The sequence below is a fragment of the Symphodus melops genome, assembly GCF_947650265.1.
Source record: "Symphodus melops genome assembly, chromosome: 2".
NCBI lineage: Eukaryota > Metazoa > Chordata > Actinopteri > Labriformes > Labridae > Symphodus > Symphodus melops.
The window spans coordinates 18,069,257-18,093,766 of NC_136692.1; the positions used below are offsets into that span (position 1 = coordinate 18,069,257).

A 24,510-nucleotide genomic window follows, 5' to 3' on the forward strand; every position below is an offset into this window, starting at 1 on the left:
GGTTGTCCATACACTGAGTGTTTTGAAGTTAAGTTTAACCCTTAAATTGTATACCCCTTCTCGGTCATAGAACAATTTCTGAATGTTTCGAGGTAGCATAATGTTTTTTGCTTGGTACATTATTTGTGCTCTTTTGAGTTCTTTAAAATCTGCTAACTTTAATAGCTTTGACTGTATGAATAATAAGTGTGTGTGATCCTTATATCCAACATTGTGAATTATCCTTATAGCTCTTTTTTGAAGCGTGAAAAGTGGATGTTGTGTACTCTTGTATGTGAGGCCCCCAAACTTCTGCACAGTAACTTAGATATGGGAAAACCAGTGAACAGGATGTAGAGTGAGTGATGACCCAGAACCTGCTTTGCTTTGAATAATACTGAAATGCGACAGTTTGGCTTGTATATGTTGTATCTGTGATTTCCAATCAATTTTTTCATCTATTAAAACGCCAAGCAATGTATTATCATAAACTCTATCAATGTTAACCCCATCTATTTGTATTTCAACATTAGTTTTACAGTTACCAAATAACATCATTTTAGTTTAGTTTATATGTAATGATAATTTGTTTCTATCAAACCAGATCATTTCTAAAGTGATTTCCATCAATAATTTATGTAATTTCTCCCCAGAACAAAAAATGCTATTTGTTATCTATTATATGTGGGTATGGTTTCAACAAAAATGTTTCTCCTGCAAGGGGGGTCTTTTTTTAGGAAGTGGGAAAACAGTATTCTAAGATACTGTAGCTATGACAACAAATGGGTAAATACATACACTGTTTGATGGTAGTTGCAATGTTGTACTTCTAATCAAAATGTATTGATTCAAATGTACTTACTTAAATGTCATTAGTAGTTTTGCTCAGAAAGGATTTTATTCTTTTGCAGCTGGAGGAGTTTTTTTTTCCCTGATGTGATTTCAGTCATTACAGCTAACAGCTGTAACAGCACATGAAAACCTAACAGTAACATGAAAAACAGGTTGCTACAGTTTAAAATGCACCAGCTTTAGCTATGAAGTCTGCAGTTTCAGAGTGTGAGGCGAGTGTGTATTCAGGATGCGTACACTAATTGACCGACTGACTGAGTGGTTGTTATTTGGCAGGTTAGGACCTGCTGTGCAAATCACTCAAGGCTGCCTAATCATGCATTGTGTGTGTGCCAGTGATGGCTGCGTGAAGGAATGCAAAACTTCACCTCACGGTCAGGGGAGTCACCGCAAGGCCTGGTGGATTCAAGCAGGGACAGGCTGCATGGTCAGGGTCAGGCCTGCATGAGTCGCACTTCCTTTACCTCGTCTCTGTCATCACCTGCATTTCTTCCTCACAGGTCTGTTTACATGATGCTTGAATAAATCATCAATGCACCAATGAGTTAAAGTGGTGCTGCAAGGCACTTTTACATGGCAGGGTTTGACTCTCCTTTGGACCACCCATGTTGGAGTATTTCCTGCATCATATGGCTATCATATCACCTTGACTTCCTGCATATGAGTCCAGCGAAGACTTTGTTCGAAGTCATGACTGTTCTTGAATTGTTTCTGTTTGATCTACAAAGGGTGGAGAAAGTTACAGAAACACATAACAAATATAAAGAAAAGCCTTTGAGATGAAACACTGATAGGGCACCTTGGCATTTTTGTGGTTAATATTTTACTCAGGATTATAATTCACCACATTAAAATTATTAACATAGTCAAATAATTTGGTTTAGCAGAGGTGTCGCTCTATTTGTCTGATGTTAATTACAGGATGGTCGTGTGTCGTGTGTGTCTGAAACCAGTTCTTCAATTAGAAAAAAAAGTTATTCAGCAGGGCGAAGCCCATGTACAAAGGCTGTAGTCCCCCAAGTGAGCAGCTGGCTCCAATCTGACCTGTGGCTCCATTCCCACATGTCCATTAGCAATTCTCTCTTGCTCTGTACCTATTTTATCCACTGCACAGATCAGATTCAGGCATACAAGCCCAAAACTATATCATACAAAATTAAAAAAGGGCATTCAATTATGGGAATCAACATAAGAAGGAAGTACTATGTCCCTTGAAAAACCTTTGCTGTAAACACAAACCTTTAAATAGCAGTAGAGCAGCCTTGATTCTAAAATCTATTCTTCATGCATGTGACACCCTCTGCTGGCAGCTGCCACAAGGGACTAGTATTAAACACTATGAGAATCCTTTTTGAGACCTCCTAACTTAGCTTTAAAAAATCCTAACAAGTATTTTTTATCCTAGAAGTGATTTAGGAACATTCTCAGGACAACTAAGCAAGGAAGAGACATAAACGTTGATCTTAGTGAGGAGGCATGGTGGACATAGTATGTGATTGGTTAATCCAAAAAGAGGGAGAAAACAAGTAAATGATTGAATCTAGTTTGACATTGTGTAACATGAACCATATGGAAGTAGCATCCGTTTGCTAATATTGTAAGACATACTTTTTAAAGTAAACAGTCTACAAGATATAAAATCATACAACTTACAGAAGCTCCCGGCGCAACTTTGTTTACACCTGGTCGAGTCAGCATGGCCTCTCCATCCCATCACTCTGGTCACCTGAGTGGACTGACACACCTCCACTATGTCATCATCACAACAATGAGCAGAGGAGCTCTCCCTGCTTACGAGCCCTGTCTCGAGCTCTAAGACAATTAAAACAAAATAAAAACCAGAAATTCACTTTGTTTAACACCCGGTTTCTAAATAACAAAAGTGACATATCTCACTGAAACTTGGCAGCAGCTTGGACTATCTCTCTCTCAACCTGACCTCACCATATGGTTACACATACATAGACAGATCACGCACTTAGGGCCGAGGTGGCGACATCAACACCAGCCCCATCTCCCTTCCTCCTGCTCCGTCATTTGAATCACTGGCTTTTAAACACTCTGCCACCACACAGCTAGTCACAGCTGTTGTCAACAGGCCCCCCCAAGCCTAACCCAACGTTCCTTCTCATTTCCTGACCCAGCTCTCTCTCTCTCTCTCTCTCCCTCCATTCTCCTCCTTGGTGATTTTAACACACACTTGGATTCCACCAATCCAACAATAACCACCATGAAATACTGAAATATTCATTGAAATACTGAACTGCTTCAACTTCACCCAATACGTCATCTTCCCCACCCACAACTACGGTCACGTCTGGATCCGGTCTGTTTCACTGGTCTCTCCATAAATCACCTCTCAGGTTTGGATGTCACCACCTCCGACCACTTAACGTTTAACATGAACGAAAGCACTTCATTCATTACCACGAGCTCAACACTGTCTCTCCTTGAGCCCTGTCATCTGCCCTCATAAACAAAATGTCTGTCTCCGCTTCCCCTGACCTCATTGCTCCCACTGACCTCATTGCTCCCACTGACCTTACTGAATACTACAACCGCCCCCTCACCTCCTGCCTCGACCAGTTCACACCAATGAAAACCAAAAGAGTCTCCTTCATCTACTCTGCTCCTTGGTTCACCCTCCGCCACATGAAAACTCAATTGAGAGTTTCATGTGGCAACGTCAATTGAAAAGACTCAAAAACTGAACTCACCGTACACGCCCAAGCATACAAAAACCACCCCCAACCCTCAACAGAAGCCTCAAGTCATTATTCTCCACAATCAACAAACTCCTAAACCCTCTGGACAACAGCTCACAAACCTTCACAGCAAACAAATGCACCTCCTTCCTGTCATTACTCCAAACAAAAATAGACACCATCTACAACATCTGGCCCCTCCTTTGTCTGACCCCCATCTTTCACCTGTCCCCCCTTAACCTGTCAACCCCTGTCTCAGTTCTCCTCCGTCTGCAGAGCTCTCAGTCCTCATGACGGGAATGAAAACCTCCACCTGCCTTATGGACCCCATCCCCACTAGTCTTTCAGGTTCTGCCTTCCTGCACTATCCCCACTCATTACCTCAATAGTCTACTCCTCCCTCTCCACCGACACCATCCCACTATCCCTCAAACTTATTGCTGTCGCCCCCATTTTGAAAAAACGTAATATTTTCTCAAAAATACTGGAAGGTGCTAATGACCGTCTCCTCTTCTCTGATGCTGGAAACCCCAACATCCTCATCCTACAGCACCTAAACGCAACATTTGACACCATCAACCACTCCATCAAACCACCTTTAACATCACCGGCACTGCTCTCTCCTGGATCGAATCGCACCTTTCCGACAGACACCAGTTCATCAGCATAAACAACTTTAAATCACTCCTCTCTGCCAAGGTGTTCCCCAAGGATCAGTTCTCAGACCCCTTCTGTTCATCATGTACATGATTCCTCTTGGTCACATCGTCTGTCGCCATGGACTGTGTTAGTGTCCAGGGGAGCTCAACTAAACAGGATAGGTGAAACAATCAGGCTATCAAAATGAACAATAAAATAAAACAGTAAACACTAAAGACAGAGAACTCAAGAATTTACCAGTAACAATACACACAGGACGTAAAGGAACACATGGGTAAGAAATTTAAAAAAAAAAAAAAAAAACAGGAAACATTTAAGACTAAAATAGGAAAATACACAGATAGAAAATAGAAACACAAGGATAAAAATGATAAAATAAAACTATACACTATAATGTATATCAGAGATTACACAGGGGTAAAAAATAAAAAGAGGGAAAAATACAATGTAAAACTGGGAGGAATTTTAAACTGATAAACACAAGAACACGCCATGCAAAGTGCTTCACACATGAAGTTAAAATCTCATGACAAACATTAGAAAACATGAAAAGAGCAAATTTGAACGCTGAGTAAATGCTCGTTGAAGTAAACAAAGCTTTCTTATCAATCTTGAATTATTTCAGACTAATAACTCAAAGAAGTACACAAAACTTTCCTGACTTGAACTCTGTTCTGCTTTGTACTGGACTGACCTTGGGGCCTGCATGGACTCGTCCCAACAGACACATGGCGCCATGACTCACTCATCCATGTAGACTTCACAGACTGGTCCTCAGAGCAGCGGGTCACATCGACCAGTATCCTGCCTGTATTTTTAAATCTTCCAGGACTCGATTAAAAATCATGCTGGCTGGTAATGACAAAACAAACTCAGAAATATGTCTCAGTCAGCAATATGTGTACAGCAAATATGCACATACATAGCTGGCATATACACCATGAATTATATTTGAAATTGCAGAAGTGATAATTTACTCTGTGACTTATGCATTACCTTGTGACTTTGAGCCCTATGTTGACGTGTATAGCATTTTGTCTAAAATGCATGGCACAAAGTGAATTTTGATCATATCCATCTGGGCAATACACCAGGAACAGAGAGCATAGAGGTTGGCTTATATCTCGATTATGCAGGCTGGGAAAAGCTTTATCAAAAGTTTCAACGCCCTTCTGGTCAAACTCATCCATACAAACAGTTCTTTACAGACATAAAAACAGAAATACATTAAAACAAAGCTTAAGGAAAGAATGCAACAGAAATTAATAAAACAGAGCAAAAGAAAGATTGTACATCATTAAACGACAGAAAATAATGTAAAAGTACTCGATAAAGTAGTAACTAAAAACTTTTAAGAAGAATTTGTTGCAGTAAGGCAGAAAGTATATTTCTAATGGAAACCCTGAGTGAATATATATAATATAGTTTTAAGGCCTGATTTAAAGGAGCTGAGTGAGCCAGCAGTCGTCAGGTAGGCGGGGATTTGTTCCACAGGTGAGGAGCGTAGTAACTATAAGCTGCTTCACCTTGTTTGCTTCTGACTCTGGGACCGCTGAGTAAACCTCTTCCTGAAGACCTGAGCGGTCTGGATGTTTTATATTCTACAAGTAGATCTGACATGTATATAGGGCCAAGACCATTCAATGCTTTATAGACCAGAAGTAAGATCTTGAAGTTGATCCTTTGACACACAGGCAGTCAGTGCAGTGATTGAAGCACAGGTGTAATGTGCTCCACCCTCTATGTGTTGGTGAGGACTCTGGCTGCAGCGTTCTGGATCAGCTGCAGAGATGGGGGGCTTGATCCCTTGATCCTCCAGCTACATGTCTGATGTATCCTTGGGCAAGACACTGTGCTCGAAGTTGCTGCCGCTGCTTCGGCGGCGGCATGTATGTCATTTGTATGAATATGCAGACCTGCGGTGTAAAAATAATGCAAGTATTCAGAAGAGAAAAGCACTATACTGTCATGGTTTGTTTTTGTTTCTGTATTTCATCTTGTTTTAGTTTTCATTCTTTCCCTCGTGTTCTGTGTATGTATGATTCCTAGTGTGGTTTACTTTAGTCCTGTGTTTCCCTGTATCCTTGTGTTGTTGTTGAAACCTATGTTGTCTGTAAGCTTGTTTCCTGTGTTACTTGTGTTTTAAGGTTCTTAGTTTGGTGTTTAATGTTTCTTAGTCTAGTCTTTAGTGTTTCCTGTTTTATTTTGTAGTATCTGGTTTAGGTTGTGTTTTCGGTGTCAGGTTTTACTTTGTAGTTGTCATCAGTGTTCCGGTCTTGTGTTCTTTGCTCTCTGTTTCCCTCCTGTCTTGATTGCCTTGATTGTCCTCACCTGTCTGATTAGACTCACCTGCGTCTGATTTCGTTCCCGTCTCTGTGTTTTCCCTCAGTCTCTTGTCGGTTCATTGTCTTTTGTCTATTGTTTGTCTTTTGTAGCCTGTTGGTGGGGTTTGTCTCCCTGCTCCTGTGGATTATCTTGTTGTTTCTCCTTGAAGCTTTTTTGGACATTCTGGATTTATTGTTTGAGTAAGTTTTTGTTTTGTCTTTTGTTTAATAAATATTTTGGTTTTTCTGTACATGGGTCCTCCTCCCTGTTTTTTTCTACATCTGAACGTGACATATATGAGTTAATGTTGCCAAGTCCATTCTGTTTGCATGTTCTGAGCTTCATGATTTTCTGGACATAATGCATCCTTAACATGTTTGATGTCTTTATCTTGCAGCACTGTTGTTCTCATCCAGTGGTACGGGAACAGCAATGTACGTGACCTAAGAGCCCTGCAGAGGGAGCTAAAGTCAGCAGAGCTCCAGGACATATTCACAAGGAGGAGCACAGCCAGTTTCTACCCTCTGCCAGGTGCCTTCGACCCATCAAGGGAAACACAGAAAGACTCAGGAAGAGCTTCTTTCCTCAGACAATCCACACTGTGAACTCCACTCTCCTCAGGTAAAAACATAAATCTGCACTTTGCACTTTGACACCCCTGAACACTGTTTACATTTTTCTGTATTTTTATAGGTTGTACATTCAATAATCCTTTTTTACATTTTTTACATTACTATTTTACTGCACCCTGGTCACTTTACACACAGACACTTTACACTGTTTAACATATTCTGTTCTGTGTGTGCACACTGAGCTGATTAATAGGCAGGCTGCTCTGGGATCAGTAATGTAGGCAGCCTGTGCTGGGATCATAACACAAAGATTCACTGCTCTAGAGTGAGTAACACATAGATAAGATAAGATCATCCTTTATTCATCTCGCGAGCTGAGAAATTTACAGGCATTTTCATAGGCAGGCTATTCTGGGATCAGCAACACAAATGTAGATTATTCAAGGATCAGTAGCACATCGGTAGGCTGGTCTGGGATGAATTACACATCGTTAGGCTGTTCTGGGATCAGTAACATATAGGCAGGCTGCTCTGGGATCAGTAACACAAATGTAGATTATCCTGGCATCAGTAACACAAAGATTAACTGTTCTGGGGTGAGTAACACATAGGTAGACTGTTCTGGGATCAGTAACATTGGTAGGCTGTTCTGGGATCATTAACACATAGAGAGACTGTTGTGATATCAGTAACATATCAGCAGGATGCTCTGGGATAGGTAATATAGGCAGGCTGTTCTGGGATCAGTAACACAAATGTAGAACATTCTGGGATCAGGAACACATAGGTAGTGTGTTCTGGGATCAGTAATATAGGCAGGCTGTTCTGACTGTAATATAGGTAGGCTGTTCTCGGATCAGTAACACAAAGATTCACTGTTCTGGGGTGAGTCACTTATAGGTAGGATGTCCTGTGATCATTAACACATAGGTAGGCTGTTCTAGGATCAGTTACACAAATGTAGATTATTCTGGGGTCAGTAACGCATAGGTAGGCTGCTCTGGGATCAGTAATGTAGGCTGGCTGTTCTGGGATCAGTATCACAAAGATTCACTGTTCTGGGATCAGTAACATATAGGCAGGCTGTTCTGGGATCAGTAAAACAAATGTACATTATTCTACATCAGGGACCCCTATTCAGCCCACATGGGGCCCAGCTAGTTTAGGCCCCAGATGGGAGAAACCTGGCTTGCCCATGTGCGTCTAATCTAGGACCCATGTAAGGCACACATTTAGCCCATCTGGGCTTCCCCACATGGGGCCACCATGGAACCCCTGGACAAAATTAACCAGCCCATATCTGACCCACATGGGCCCCGCATGGATGTTGACAGGGAGGTGTGCTGTTCTGGGATGAGTAACACAAAGACTGGCTGTTCTGGGATGAGTAACACAAATATAGACTGTTCTGGGATCAGTAACATATAGGTAGACTGTTCTGGGATCAGTAACTCAGAGGTGTGCTGTTTTGGGATCAGTAACACAAAGATTCACTGTTCTGGGATCATTAACACATAGGTAGACTGTTCTGGGATCATTAACACATAGGTAGACTGTTCTGGGATCATTAACACATAGGTAGACTGTTCTGGGATCAGTAAAACAAATGTAGATTATTCTGGGATGAGTAACACAAATAAAGACTGTTCTGAGATCAGTAAAACAGGCAGGCTGCTATGGGTTCAGTAATGACCAGGGGTCCCAATTCCCAGCAAAGGTTAACAGTTTAATAACAGTTTTAATAAGTATACTGTATAGTACCAATGAGGTACTATTCCAGTTACCCCAACTTTGAGCTGCTCTCAGAGATTTTCCTAAAGGAGTTGGATTTAAATGTTTTTATATATGTTGTAAGACACCTTTATGAACACATATCTATTGGGAAGGAATTTGTTCCCAGATTGGCCAAATATCTGATAAAATACCCTTACTATATGGTAGTCGTTCGTTATAAACAGACCCAACACGATTTTAAGAACCTATACGTCGTTCTGAATAAGCAATACTGGATTTTTTGATGTCTTGTGTAAAGCATTTTGAATTGCCTTGTTATGTGCTATATAAATAAACTTGCCTTGCTGTCTTTTATTATTTTGTTTATTCAAATAACTCTTATTTCTTACATTATATTCTATTTCACTGTGTATTATTAACTGGGTGTTTATTTTTATTGCATTAAATTACCCATGCATGCGATATTTGGGAAAACAATGAATTTGCTGATGGCTGCATTTTCCTCACAAGTTCTGTTGTAGAAAATTGCTGTTGTATATTCCTCTACATTTGTGTCAGGGAACAATTCTGAATTCTTACTTTGGAGGAAATAGTGAGAAAGATAGGATGGACCTAGATGTGGGGCGAGGTTCTGTATCCTTTTTTTATGTTGACCAAAGTCACTTAGACATTGACTAACTATGACCTTGTAATTTATAGTTCATCTGCATCTTGCTCTTCCATGAATGCTCACTTATTTTCTGCTTGTTCACCTGGTCACATCTATCCAATAGCCCTGTTCCACTCCCTCATCATTAGCCTACACATGCTGATGACTTGTTTAAAATGGCTTTCTCTTCCACAAGGTCATTCACGCCATTGTTACAAGCAACCCTCCACCTCCCCATCGCCACCAAATCTTTGCATCATCTGTCAACCTGAGTCTTCACAGTCTGCCTTAGATGACATCATCAACCATCTTCTCATCAACTCTAGACATAACAGTTCAATCAACGTTTTCATCGCATCAACCCAGACAACACCATCCGCTAACACCTCCACCACCAATGTCTGGACTCTATGGGGGGATAGATCGTGTCCCGTCAAATGTGATACACAACATATCATCGGAACAATATTTTGCAAAAAAAGTTACTTAAACGTATCTTACTGCTACAGAAATTTGACAAATGTAAAAGATGATAGCAAAAACAATCAATTACACACAAAACAACAAGTCATTGTCATACCAATAACACCTCTTAAGCCTTATTTCCAGCAGCTTATGTTTATTGATCTGCTGTTCAAACTGTCTGTTCCATGTAGAAAGTTATGAAAATGATTGAAATCCCAGCTGAGCCAAAAACAATAGGACATGTAAAAGGACAATTAATGAAAAAATCTTATTCTGTAAAATTAAAACAGAATATTTTTTTAGGGGTGCAGACAGAAATGTTTAAATATACTTTCTCTGATGCAGCCTACTTTTCTGCACCAGTAACCATAGACTGCCACTGGTTTTTGTTTTTTCCACAGCCCAGTTGACTGCTGCAGGTCCTGTGTCCTCATGTAACCCTAAATTACATTTTGCGCTGATGCAGCCATTCCCCTGCAGTGACGTCAAATAGGCCCCCTCCTATACCCCAAGAATACAAACCCCCCTTTGATTTTCACATATTTTAGCTTCCATCATTACTATTAAATTACACCTGTGATCGCACCTGAAAGGCTTTAGCAGCCCAGTCATCGGCTATTTACGTCTTTAAAATCTTATTAAGGGACTAGACGGACTGCAGCAGCGTATGTGTTTCAGTGTTAACGTGTGTGAATAGGACAGTGGTACACTTTATAAGCCTAGAGAGTCGAATTGCAGCGCGGACAGGAGTCACCCCTGGTACCCCGGCGGTTTCTGACCCTCTCTCTCTTTCTGTGAGTGGGTGTCTACCTGTCTCCCGCATCTCCGTCCTACTTTCGGTACCGTTCGGGTCCAGTCGCCATTTCTGCTTCCGAGGACGACAGTTGTCAGTGAACGACAACGAAACACCGACGGGACCATGTTGACTCTGCTGACTACCATGTATCTGGTGGCGCGGGCGGTCTCCTCACGGGTGAGTGTGAAAACTGGACCACCGCGGGGGCGCAGCTGATCATGAGTACTTGAACGTCGCATAACCTTAATATATTTTTATATAAAGTTGACCTTTGAAATCCTACTGTAAGTATTTTCAATCAAAAGGGTAAACATTATCACTTTAATTATGTGCCACTTATGTTTTATTTATGCCGCAGTGGAAACAAAAGGATAACTTGGCTGAAATTCCGCCCCTGCTTTTTTTTTTTTTACCCGGGCCTGTTACCGTTCGATTTAGGCTGAGTGACAAACATGGCCGCTGGAAACTTTTCACCACCTTGGTGAAGGTGAGGTATCGGCATGTTGTGTCCTTTACTGACCCCGTCATCATTAATTCAGCAGGAGTCGTTTCTTCTTGGCAGCGTTCAGAGCTTTAGTGAAGCATGTCAGGGTTAACAATGCAACATCCGGTCAAAGCATCCACAATAAATTATTCCAGTGAAACAACGTAGCCATCCTATGTGGATGACCTCAGGCAAATTTATCAGATAAAACTTGGATGTTTATTCATCTGAAAACGTGTGACTTTGGCAGTCGACAGATTTTTACTCACATTTTGAATTTGCCTTTGATTAAATAAAGCCTATCAAAAAAGACTGAGCATTTTAATGAGTTGATTTAGAAAACAAATCCAGGTCTAGATGAAGTCATTGATTGACCTTCAATGTATTTTATAAACAAAGTTAGTCAAATCAAATACTTTTTATAAGGGGCGGTTGTGGCTCAGTGGTACATTTGAATGCCTCTCAAGCAGAAGCATGGTCACACATGTCGATGGGCACTTGGAAAAGACACTTAAACTCACTTTGCTACTGCTTTGTCAGCGTTGTACGAATTAATTAGTTATACTGATCTCCAATTTAAAAAAGCAGCCTCTGCTATCATTGTGTGAATTGATGTGAACAGGTGTGACCTCCAGTGTAAAAGCACCTTGAGTAGTCAGAAGACTAGAGGTGTTGAAAAATAAGATCACTGAGACTACATCCATGTTTGATACAGTCTATGGTTGTAGTGTTTGCATTTGCATTTATTCTCTACCTACTTTGTGCTGAGATAAGCATCAGTTTAGGTGCTATTTACTGTGTAGATACTGTATATCTATTAATCAATAATAGTAATTCAAAATAGTAAGCATGACATGATTTTCTCTTTCATTATAACAGATTGTTGCAATTAAGTCTGAAACTAGATTTAAATTCATTTAACCAATTTAATATAGAAGTGATTGAAGTGTGACTCTTTAAGTAAGAAAAACAAATTTAAGACAAATGTCTGACATACGCAGTGAGTTGTATTTTTCTTCAACCATTCTGCCAGTAAAAAATGGCATAATACAATGGTTTTATTTTCAGGTGCATGGATAAAGACAAACTTTACTTTGATCAAATAAAACAAAATAGGCTTAATAGATTAGCTTAAAAGTGAAACATGAAACTCTGTTGCTACCCCCTGATGTCTTTCTCAAACTTTAACATATGGCAAAGTTTTCATGCTTTTATTCTGAAGGCTCAAATACACATGCCTCCTCAAATGTTTCCTGTTTCATTGCTGCTTTGTTGCAGCCCTCCTGGGTTCCTGGGTGCAGATTATCAGCACCATGGTCAGCTCCTGCCAGCAGCACAGTACTGCAGCTTCTTTTAGCCCCATAGAATTTGATCTCAGTGAACGGCACACAGATCCAACATGGCTGCCAATGTCCTTGATAGGATGAATGAAAGCCTCGCCTCGCTGAAACGGATACGATCCTGCTGAAAGAATATCCCTGTCATTCAGCTGCTGCACATGCTGCTCATTAGGGGAGCTTTACTTTCAGGTAGCAGGGAGTTTACAGAAGTAGGTAGTCACTTTAACATGACTGTTATATGTTAGAGACTTTAGAGAAGCAGAGGAGGACTTATGACTGATTTATCGAGTACAGGGGACTCAAGCCACGACTTGTTTAGTTTATTTTGGACATGTATAATAAAATAAAGAGAAGAAAAGAAAACGTAACAAAAAGGAGACAGAAAAAAAGTGAAAGATAAAGTAATATGTACAAACAATGGACAACATTGTACAAAAGAAGCTCTCAAATACTTTCTATATCAAGCATGTCTGAAAAGGAGTGGCAAGAAGCATAAAGTAGAACTCAAGGTTTAGTGACATAATTAGAAAACTGTTCCAAAAATATATTTGTAGAGCTACAGTTAAGAACAATATAGCAAATTGTTTGTTTGAACTTCCTGGTAAATGTAAGGTTGTGAAGATTTCATGATAGACTATCACGTTTAATGTTTGCTTTGTGCACGGCTTTATCAGTAGCAGTAATCTGTTTTGTCTGATGTACCAAACAGACACAGGAGAAATTAAATTATCATTTTTTATCATGTTTTTGTGCCGTGTTATCGTCTAAATCTGGTCAATTGTTTGAGATAAGAGGAATATTAATTTTTAGTTAATCATCCAATTGAAATCATCCAATTTGGGGAAATGTTTCAAAAGTACAACTCACTTTGCCCCTGAAGTGATGTCACAATAGTTTGCATAGTGCTGTTAAACATTTTGGCAAAGCTAAAAACTGAATGCTGAACATGAGATTTTGCAGCTTGTCAATCACAAGTAGCCCCACCCTAAAACCTACGCTGCTTTAAGGGCCGTGTGTGTGTGTGTGTGTGTGTGTGTGTGTGTGTGTGTGTGTGTGTGTGTGTGTGTGTGTGTGTGTGTGTGTGTGTGTGTGTGTGTGTGTGTGTGTGTGTGTGTGTGTGTGTGTGTGTGTGTGTGTGTGTGTGTGTGTGTGTGTGTGTGTGTGTGTGTGTGTGTGAGAACATCATGGTGTTTTGAAAAAGACTTGAAACTAGAGATTGCGACAATATCACGAGGAAAGTTTTTACTGAGGTAATAAATCAAATGAGTCGGCCATTTTGGCAATTAGTACAAAAGACAACTTTTTAGATCTTTTCATACAGTATGCAGTCTATGCTCTGACTGTTGTTTGTCACATGTTCACTGTCTGAACTTTCTTCTGCTCTGTAATCGTCAGAAGATCAGACAGCTCGACTCTGATCAGATTTACCTCGAGAAGCTGCAGATAACAGGCTGAACATCAACTTAACTCGCTGGCATCTAAACTCAGTGACTTTCTGTAGTCTGTGAATCGAGTGTGACCTCAAGTGAACTTTACCTGTTTTTTTATTTATTTTATATTTTTTTCATGTAACCTTTTGTTTAACCAGGAGAGAAAGAAGAAATCCCTGAACACTGTTTGGAGCTAAAAAGTGACCAGGAAAGTTACGCTTTCACTGCTGTGGGCCCTCTAAAATAGCTTATCTTCAAACAATGCTCCAGGGACCAAATTCCTCTCTGAGGACAGTTATGAGTTATGAACATATGCTACAGAATCTGTACATTTCTTCAACTTTCATGCCAAAAAGGTAAGTGCACCTTTAGCTGTCATGGGAAAGTGTGGGTTTTCATGGTTTTCTGAAGTCACTCCAGAAGTTTTTGTGGAGGATCTCTAAGGTTGTGTGCTTCTTGAAGATCAGTGATTGTAATGTTCTGAGACGTGTTTAAATAAATTACTCAGAGACTTTTTTAGGACATTAAGTTGTTTGTTTCCAGGGTTACAGGGTTTCCAGTGGCTCTTAATGGGGTTGTAGTAAGTCAATAAGGGTCCTTATTGGATAACTATTGGGTCCCTATAGATCCAGCTATAAAAGATTAGCTCCGTTAAAGCAAGGTTCCTGGTTCCTGGCATGTTCCTTGGCTTGTTTAAATGTTTAATTGAGATGAACATTGGGTTCCTTGGGTTTTACGTTGGTGTCTGAAGGCATTCTAAACCTTCTTTAAGGCATTTCAGCTTCCAGTATTTATATATATATATATATATATATATATATATATATATATATATATATATATATATATACACACATAACCAGAGATTCAGCTGGAATGCCCTAATGCCTTCAGACACCAACGTAAAACCCAAGGAACCCAATGTTATATATACAAATAAATATATGTTGTATTGTATCGTACCCATATATAGTCAAATGGCCCTTAAAGCAGCGTAGGTTTTAGGGTGAGGCTACATGTAATTGACAAGCTGCAAAATCTCATGTTCAGAATTCAGTTGTTTTTTGCTTTGCCAAAATGTTTAACAGTACTATGCACTATCACCTCAGGGGCAAAGTGAGTTGTACTTGTAACACTAACAGGTATGAGGAAGTTCTTTCTTTCGTTTTTTAAGTTCCATAGAATTTTAGGGGTCCTTGTAGTGTTTAAAAGTTGCCCTATTATGCTGATGCCTAATATAAAATGCACATATAATGCTACAATGCTGCAGGCGGTCTTAAAGATACAGCAGCTGAAATAAGGGCTTTTACAGAAGCCAGTGTTAGTTTGAGCACAAACAGAATCATTTTTTTCTCTTGGACTTCATCAGGAGACTCTCCTGCCAAGTATTTTTTCTGCAGTAGGTCTGAGTGAGGTGATGAGAGGACACCACAGGATAGGATCTGGAGACTTCACCTCCAGCAATTAGGAGGGGGAGTGAACACTGCACGATGCATAGTGTTTGCACAGGACCAGTAGGACATCCGTGCACATAATTAACACAGTACGAGTTTTGGGACATTTACAGTTCCTGGGGTACTAGATGTTTGAAGGAACCCATAAGAAGGGGCTCAAACACACTTTTCCACTCAAGAGTTTCAAGTAGGTTCCTTCAGTTATTCAACACATTACAGTTTTAGTTTAGGTTTTTTTTTATGTTAATATGGGTCTCTTATGACTTGCACTGCTAAAGGGGGTGTTGCAGGGTTGTCCACAATGATATGACAAATGATATACTCCTACTTGTATTTATGTATTTTTTTAACTTAAAAAAGCACAGTAGGTTGGAGATTCTTTAACCTTCTGAGCTTATTTCATTAAGGACAAAAAGAAACAGAATTCAATTTAAGTTTTTAAGAAAAAAAAACAGCCTTTTGCAAATAGTGTGTTTGCAAGTCCTACTTCTAATAAATAGCCAATCATAGTTAAATAATTTATGGCGTCGCCAATTAGATTTCAGGGGCCATCCCATTTCTGAGAGGTTTTGAGGAAATTGCAAATGATGTGATGGCTCTCTGTGGAAATTGAAGAATATCTTGGTTTTTTTTTTGTTTTTTTGTTTTATCAATACAAGCAATAAGAAAGATTTTAGAGTCACACTGGTATTTTCCAAGACAATAGCTGCAGTTTTGCCACCGGCCAGATGATGTCGCCAAACAACAGCTGCCTGAATCTCATTCAAAATTGACCCATTTTAGAAAATCCTCTTCCATACATAGGGGGTGGGCGGGTGTCGTCAAGGCGGTGCATCATGGGAGAGTGAGTTCCTTTTGTTGTTACGGCTGACTTAAAAAGCCTGTCAGTATTGAAAAATGACTACAAGTCCCGTCAAGAGTGTCGGGTGAGACGTTACAACGCCTGACTTTACAATAGCAGCACAGAGGTGACCCTTCCGTCTAGTCCTTCTCAGAGCAGGAAGACCTGACAGCACAGACTCAAAGCATCTCCATCCGTCACTTAAAATGGTAAGGTGGATCATTAGCTGCTTACTTTGTGACTATTGAGATATTACAGTTTGGAACCTTTTCATACTATCATGTAAATTTGCTTTAAATGATGCACGCATAGTTGACTTTGATTAAAGGACGACAGAGACCTTCTTCCATTTCCCTTTAGGCGAACATTTGGTTAATTCATTGTGGGTTTAATATGCGCCGAAGTCCTGGTTAAAGTAGGCCTGAAGCATGAAGGGCAGAGCTGTGTCAAGCCCTCTGTTAAAGCCGTAGATTAGAGATGAAGGTTGAATGAAGACCCTCATGCAGCACACAGCAGACATGTATTCACAGTTTGCAGTACAAATATTCATGTGATCTTCCTCCGTCTTCATAGTGTGGCGTGGCTCCGGCGTCAAGTTACTTTATCAGCCGACTCTTTTATTCAGTCTCCTTGACCAATCATGTCAGGAGCTCCATCAGTCTGCGTCTCCTCCTGGTTATTCAATCATTCATTGCTCGTCGGGAAAGTTGTCACGAGTTAAAATGTGTTGCGATACGATTTCAAAATGTAGCCTTTACAAACCAGTTTAAACTCGGCTTGTGTGGTTACCACCATGCACCAATATCAGCCATTAAATCACTCTTACTCTGCTGCTTTCCCTCTTTTGTTTATTCATTCATGTGTGTTGTGTGTTTCAAAGTCCTGCAACAGTCCTAATGTAAGTTTAATGTCTGCTTGGTTGGTTTTACACATACCGAATGAAAGAGTCACATTTACGAAGTAAGTTTAAGACTAAAGCTAACTGAGTGCAATGTCTACTCTCGTCAGAACAAAAGGTCATGCTTCTTTTCGCGGTTCTCTAAATGGAGTCTGGTGTTGCCTCCTGTTCGTGCAAAGGGCCGAGTATCACAGTGGGAGGGGCCACAGAGGAAGGCCTTGTGAACCAGATGAAGGCCTTGTGAACCAATAGACTTTCTTGATAGACCAATAGACTAGAGATGAATATACATTTTATCAGTTGAAAACAATTCATAGTAATTAAGCCAACAATGCCTGTGAGTGGTCCTCCATTTCCTCTCTTTGTAATGCATGTAGGTCAATAACACATGAATTTATTTATTGTCTCTCCAGGCTGAGCCAATCCGTGTTGTGGTGACCGGCGCTGCAGGTCAGATTGCCTACTCCCTGCTGTACAGCATCGCCAAGGGAGATGTGTTTGGGAAGGACCAGGTAAGGACAGGCCTGAACTCTTTGATTATATAACCTGCAGAGCCCCTTTCCTCCTTTAGATCATCGCTGCACTGACAGCTGGGTTAAGCCTTGTGTGGGGCTCATTACATAACACACTCATCATAAATAAATCACGTTGGACAGCGGGGGTGACTTCAGTTTGATTTCAGTTCTTTTCAGTGCTGGATATAAATATCTTGTAAAGCAGATTAACCCAAAAGAATGAAGGATAATGTTGTTGCTTTAAAGTCAGCATGGCTGTAGTGTATTTCTGCATCCACTCCAAACACAAAAACCATAATATCAATTATACTCATTTTGAGATTTTTAAATCCAGCACAACTTTTTATCACCTCACTTTTCACTATTGTCTGATTAATTGTTTAAACTTAATAAACTAGTTTCCAATTAAAATCCATAAAGCTGCAAACAAACACAAAGGGAATTTGCAGATTTTGATTTGAAACGTGTTGAATTAAAGATCGTCATAAATTTTTTGGGGGTAAAAAGGTTCAAATCAAGCTAAATATTGTTGATAGATTACAAATATGCACACTCATGCTACATGGCAGGTTTTTTCCATGCAGCTTTGTAGAAAGTCCACGAAGTGTTCCCAACATAAAAGAGAAGTCTGAACATGTTTTGGATCATTGAAACAAATAAATAACATGCCTGTGATTTAACTGTAGCAAATAACAAATGTACAGAATAATCCAAATAAATTTAAAAAAAAAACACAAAAAAGTAATGAAAAAGTAGTCCAATTTGGGGAAAAGCCAGACTCCAGCTTATCCATTTAAACCTGACATTTGTGACCCGTATGTGTCCTAAGTAGACCTTGATCTGCTAACATGTTGCTGTGCACCTTTCCTCTCTGTTTATTAAAAATAACGACCTGTATTTTGCCTCTTGTGCTTGGTGTCCCTCTTGATTTTCAGCCAATCATCTTGATGCTTCTGGACATTCCCCCCATGCTGCCAGTGCTGGAGGGAGTGGTCATGGAGCTGCAGGACTGTGCCCTCCCACTTCTGAGAGGTGAGCCAACAAAGTGTTTGTTTAAAACAATAACCCGACCTTTTAATAAAGAAACGCATTCAAGCATCTTTCAGAGGCCAGCTCACTTTTAGGCGGAGCGAAGTTTTCATCAACCTCCAGTGATACATGAACATATCATTAATGTTCATTAATTATCATTAATTAATATTTGAACAATCACATCAATCATTTTATGATTCAGGGTCATCTTTCTGGGTACAGCCAGCTGTTTGTTAACCCCCTATAAGAACACAATGTCCCAGTCGGGTAATAAAAGAAGCTGCTACAGTAAGACTACAGATAAACTCCTGCATCTGCTGTGCTGTCGATCACTACTGTTATCCGGAGCACCGTGTCGGTGGTTCAAGTGTGAGGTTTTTGACCTCTATAATAATCATTGCTGCTGCTGTGAGGAGGAGGAGAAGGTGGAAGAAGGAGTGTCTAAAACAAGCCCTCTCATTGGCCGGTGGTCAGGGCACCACAGCAGCCAATCAAAGAGGTGGTGGGACAACGATGAAGTGAGTGGAAGTGGACTCTGGCTGAAGTCCTGTCTGATAACGGAGTGTTTTTTTTACCAATAATCTAACTTTAGTTATCACTAGGATCAGCCAAGATAGCAGGAATCCATCACAAAGAGTGAAGAACGAAATACAAAGTCTGCTCTAAGGATCTTCAAATGAAAAAGAAAAGAAAAAAAAATGTAGTTGCCAACACATGATCCAAGGTAGCACAGGAGTGTTCAGAATGAAGAGGAAGATGTTTTTGATGTTCAAAGAATCAATCAGTGTTCATTATCAGTTCAGATGCAACATCTCATCCTTATCAATACGTTGGTGTAGCTGTGTCTGTGATCTGTATGGAATAGATAAGATATTCCTCAGTTCAAAAGGTTGTGAATGAAAGTGCATAAAGAAGTTGTAGACAAAAAAGATGAACATCTGTGACAGAGACCCTTCACACTGCAGAGTTTTTATTGTATTTGAGTCTTTACATATAAATTAAACTGAATAAGTTTGAATCACATGAAACGGACGATCTCAATTTCTTTTTTTCTTTTTCTTTTTTTTCTGTACACATTTTTGTAAATATTTTTGCACATACTTGAAGTGAGCTTTACATTTATTTATCCTTCTAACACCATGGCATTATTATGTTTTTGAAGGGTCAAGTTAAACACTATTTGTTTGGGGACTGTATCATTTCATGATGTTGAACTCATTTCTCTGACTTCCTCCACAGAGGTGATTCCTACCGACAAGGTGGAAGTTGGCTTCAAGGACGTGGACGCCGCCATCTTGGTAGGCTCCATGCCAAGGAAGGAGGGGATGGAGAGGAAGGACCTGCTGAAGGCCAATGTGGCCATCTTCAAGACGCAGGGAGCCGCACTGAACCAGCACGCCAAAAAGACCGTCAGGGTAATACGTCAGACTCAAATGATAGTTTCATCTATTTGAACTTCAGGAACCTTGGTGCTGTTTCTTTGAATATACTCTATATTTCCTGCTTTTCCTTCTGTGGGGGTTTTTTTTCTTCACTATTTACCAGACTGGAGCTGATAAACTGGAGGAACTGAAAGTGCTTCTTCAGCGTCTCTGGTCCTTGAAGTCAAATTGAAGTTTCTGTTGTCACACTCTCTATGTTAAACATCTTACAGCAGCTTTATGTTCCAGCTGAGCTTTAACCTGCTGTTGGAAAACAACATTTCTCCATAGCATGTAAACCATCAGGGAGGCCTCTAATCACCAAAATTCCTCCATGAGGCCACAGAGGTCGATCCTTTTTAGGTCATTGGTTAAAACTTCACATGGTTTGAATCTGTGGAGAACAGAAAACAGCCCATCAGGCTTTCAAACTGCCTCTGCACCTAAAAGCTTAAAATGATTTGACTTACCTCACTGTAATGGTTCCTATTCAAACCACTGCTATGTTACACTGTTTAAACGGTGTTTAACATTTGAACAGCTTTTTCCTCAGTGACCTCGTACCTTTAACTGCTGCCAAAGAGCAGCTTCTGCCCGAATAGGACATTTTTAGAATTTTTGCATTTGTACTCTTAAATGTTTCCTATAACTACTGATTTCTGAGTCCTGCAGCCTCAGAGGTGGCCTGAATCGTTTATGAGAGATGTTATATCTTTGTTAAGGCAGAGATTCTGTCTGATTTGGACTTTATTTTTATTGATGTTTTCAGGTTCTGGTTGTTGGAAACCCAGCAAACACTAACTGTCTGATCGCCTCCAAGTCTGCTCCATCCATCCCTAAAGAGAACTTCTCCTGCCTGACCCGCCTGGACCACAACAGAGCATCCTCCCAGGTACACACACACACGCACACAGGACAACAACCCTCAGGTCTAACTCCAACCTCATTTAAACTAGTTCTAATAAGCCTTCTTTAGACCATACATTATACATTTAGAGGAATGAAAACCCATTCATTATTTATCTGGCTGATTTCCCTCATGACGAGGAGTATAGCTTATTTACTGATTTCTGTGCCTCTCCTGCAGGTGGCGATGCGTTGTAGTGTTTCATCTGACAACGTGAAGAATGTCATCATCTGGGGAAATCACTCCTCCACCCAGTACCCCGACGTCCACCACGCCAAGGTCAACGTCAACGGCTCAGAGATGAGCGCCTACGATGCGGTGAAGAATGAAGCCTGGCTCAGAGGAGACTTCATCTCCGTAAGCATCCTGGGTTACTCCCGATTTTTTTAATCGGTTAAAGTTCTGAAACTTTTAGCGTCATTTCAGAATATTCTGTCTGCCAAGATCCTGCGGCACATTTCCTTAATTGTTGTCTAGCATGTATAATCTTTCCGTCTCCCACCTGCAGACAGTGCAGCAGCGCGGTGCAGCCGTCATCAAGGCCAGGAAGCTGTCCAGCGCCATGTCTGCTGCCAAGGCCATCTGCGACCACATGAGGGACATCTGGTTCGGCACCAAGGAGGTCAGTGAGAACATCCAGATATGAACAAAGCTTTAAAGGTTTCAGTCTAACAGACCGTGGGAGGAGAAATAACCACTTGAAAGTGATTTGTAGTATTTTAGCACATTAGAGTCCAGAGAAGACAAACATGTGGCTGAAAAAAGTTTCAAGGACTTCTTCAACTGAAACTGAGAATTTTTTTTTTTTAATGGATCCGAAACTGTGTAGGCAGCCAGTTGAATGAGGCTGAAATGAGGGAAATGTGGTCATGTTTACGTGTGTAAGTTAAAAAATTTACAGCTGCATTCTGTACCATCTGGAGATGAGCGCAGAGGACCCACTAACCCCAGTTTTTTTTTTTTTTTTTTTAATCAAATAAACCACCATTGGAGCGAGCGTGTGTGGTAATCTGTAAATATATTATGTGATAAGCGTTATGATAAGCTATTAATTGACAAAATGTTGTTTGTGCTCCCCAAACCTCCCAGTGATTTCTCTCTGGCCCTTTTGCTGCTGTAGCTGAAAAGCCCTGATTAAGAGGCTGATAGACCAATAAACTTGACGGTGGCACATTGTGTAATAGTGTTGTGCAGTTCAATAAATACATTTGTATAGGATATAAACTGGAAACAAAACTTGTGACGCTGTCAATTATGACCAGACGCACAGTACCTGATTATAGATTTGTTGTTGTATTTTCACACGGACTGAAGCTGTTGTTTTTCCTACCTGCAGGGGGAGTTTATCTCCATGGGCGTGTATGCTGCAGGAAACTCATACGGCATCTCAGAGGACCTCATCTATTCCTTCCCCGTGCAGATCAAGGTGAGTTCGTACAAATGGCTGTCAAGAACTAAAACAAAGGGAGTCACAGTGTACATCTGTGTACAACTTCACCTTCAGTAATTCCAAGGAGTTCAAGTATTCTGGGTTTAAAATGTGATTTATCAGTTCATGAAAAGACATGTCTTGTTGTTTTTTGCACTTTTGTGCAATGAAACAACAAAGACACAGCAAAGAATTTGTAACACAGCGTTTTTATTGTGGATGCTCACATTTATTTTACTTTGCACACAGAAACTTTTTTTTTTTCTCTTTCACACAAACACTAAAAACTACCAGTCAAAATCATTAGCCCCCTTAAGAACTGATCTTTTTATTAAGCCATGGCATAAAGCGCTGATATTCAGTGATGTGATTTGATAATGCTCAAAGCTTTTAACATTAATTTCAAACTTATCTCTCAATTCAGACTTCAGTAAGGGGGAGGTGTCACTTGAGAAATCATTATGCCAAAAACAACAGGAGTCAGTTTGGATTTCAGAAAAAGAATTGTTCATGTACAAATTTATCACAGCGTTTCCAAGTGTCAAGAACTGGAGTCAGAAGTATCAAGAAATTCAAAGAGAACTACACTATACAGAACAAGCCAGGCAGAGGAAGCAAGCAAAGAAAACTAGTTAGAGATGTGTCTGAAGACCCAAGACACAAGTGAATGGCTTGGCCAAGTCAGGAATTATAGTTTGAAAACAGACTCTCACTAGAGCTCTGCACAGGAGAATGGACTGCAAGGTTGCAGACCAAGAAAAGTCCACTTCTGCAGAAGAGACACCTTCAAGCCAGACTGAAGTATGGTTAGGAGAACCTGGAGAAAGATGCATGTCCTTTGGTCAGAGAACATGAAATTAAAGCTCTCTTTCACTATGTTTGGAGAAAGAAGGAAGAGACGCGTAACCCAAACCCAACTGGGATTCCTCAGAAGTGTCAGAGACTTGTTTAAAATTACAACAAACAACTGCAGGCTGTTATCCTGCAAATGAAATGAAAACAGCAGTCTAACACACTCTACATACTCTACACGCTGCTTCACTGTGCTTGTTTACATCCTAGCAGTAGAGTCAGAAGAAGAGGCTCGTTATTCGTTAATAGCAGGCGGCTACAATGCAGTTTAAACATAATATTTAAAAACTTGCAATTCTGATGCTGACTGGCAAGGGGGTTTAATCACTTAGTCAACTTAACATGCACATCCCTTTTCTGTACAGGTATATTCATTTTTTGTGATGTCATGCAGTACATTATATTGTGGTTACTTTGGAGACATGTATACTTTTAAAACCAAGAACAGAAAATCAGTTACACAAAAAGTGTTACTGGGAAACAAAAGAAACTCCAACAAATCTGAAGTTTTCCCTCTGTCACTGTCCACAGAACAAGACCTGGAAAATGGTCGACGGACTTTCCATCAACGATTTCTCCCGTGCCAAGATGGATGCTACAGCTGCCGAGCTGGTGGAGGAGCGAGACACTGCCCTGGAGCTCCTGTCCCAGTGACTGCCGCCTCCGAATGGCCAACAGCAGCACTCGGATCCCCTGAAGGCTTGCTGCTCAAGGCTCTGAAGAAGAAACCTCCCACTCTTATAAACCGTCCCAGCTGCCATCTGTGTCTCACCTGTGTGTGCGCGTGTGTGTAAAGAGTGGTGTGTGCGTGTGTGTAAGGCCACTTCTTCAGGTTTTCAGAAAACCTGTTTAAAAACCACAATCTGGCCTCTTCCTCCTCCTCTTCAGTCTGCAAGACATTAAAATAATGTCATGTTGGTAGATGAGATCACTTTAGCTGTCCAGAAAACTGTAACAGAACAAATGATAATAACACCAATAAAACAATAAGGAAACTTACAGACTGAAATCTAGCCTCTTTAATGCTTCTTTGATTTGTATCTTCACTAAGCTGAGGGCAGATGCTCTTTTACAGGAGGTCACATTCTAATACACAAACATGTAGCTGTTTTAACCATGAATATATTAATATTTTCCCTCAAATAATAAGAGCAAAGATAAGACTCTAAT

At 40.3% G+C, this 24,510-nt stretch overlaps 1 protein-coding gene across 2 annotated transcripts; it reads left to right on the forward strand.

Moving 5' to 3' along the window:
- Positions 1 to 10,510: 10,510 nt before the first annotated feature.
- Positions 10,511 to 24,339, forward strand: LOC306820232 (malate dehydrogenase, cytoplasmic-like). Of its 2 annotated transcripts, none has more exons than XM_079338008.1 (9): positions 10,511 to 10,914; positions 17,598 to 17,696; positions 18,635 to 18,731; positions 19,971 to 20,146; positions 20,922 to 21,044; positions 21,240 to 21,416; positions 21,568 to 21,681; positions 22,396 to 22,485; positions 23,872 to 24,339. In XM_079338008.1, the coding sequence occupies exons 1-9, from the start codon at positions 10,861 to 10,863 to the stop codon at positions 23,992 to 23,994; spliced, it is 1,053 nt and encodes a 350-aa protein (XP_079194134.1). In that variant the 5' UTR covers positions 10,511 to 10,860; the 3' UTR covers positions 23,995 to 24,339. The 2 variants fall into 2 exon arrangements, with proteins under 2 accessions (XP_079194134.1, XP_079194135.1); XM_079338009.1 differs by lacking the exon at positions 10,511 to 10,914 and adding an exon at positions 16,360 to 16,495.
- Positions 24,340 to 24,510: the final 171 nt, after the last annotated feature.

Bases quoted from the DNA above. Each gene is read 5' to 3' on its own strand.
- LOC306820232 (XM_079338008.1), top strand. From the start codon at position 10,861: ATGTTGACTCTGCTGACTACCATGTATCTGGTGGCGCGGGCGGTCTCC. The intron at 20,147-20,921 runs GTAATACGTCAG...TGATGTTTTCAG, and splicing joins ACGCCAAAAAGACCGTCAGG to GTTCTGGTTGTTGGAAACCC. The intron at 21,682-22,395 runs GTCAGTGAGAAC...TCCTACCTGCAG, and splicing joins TCTGGTTCGGCACCAAGGAG to GGGGAGTTTATCTCCATGGG.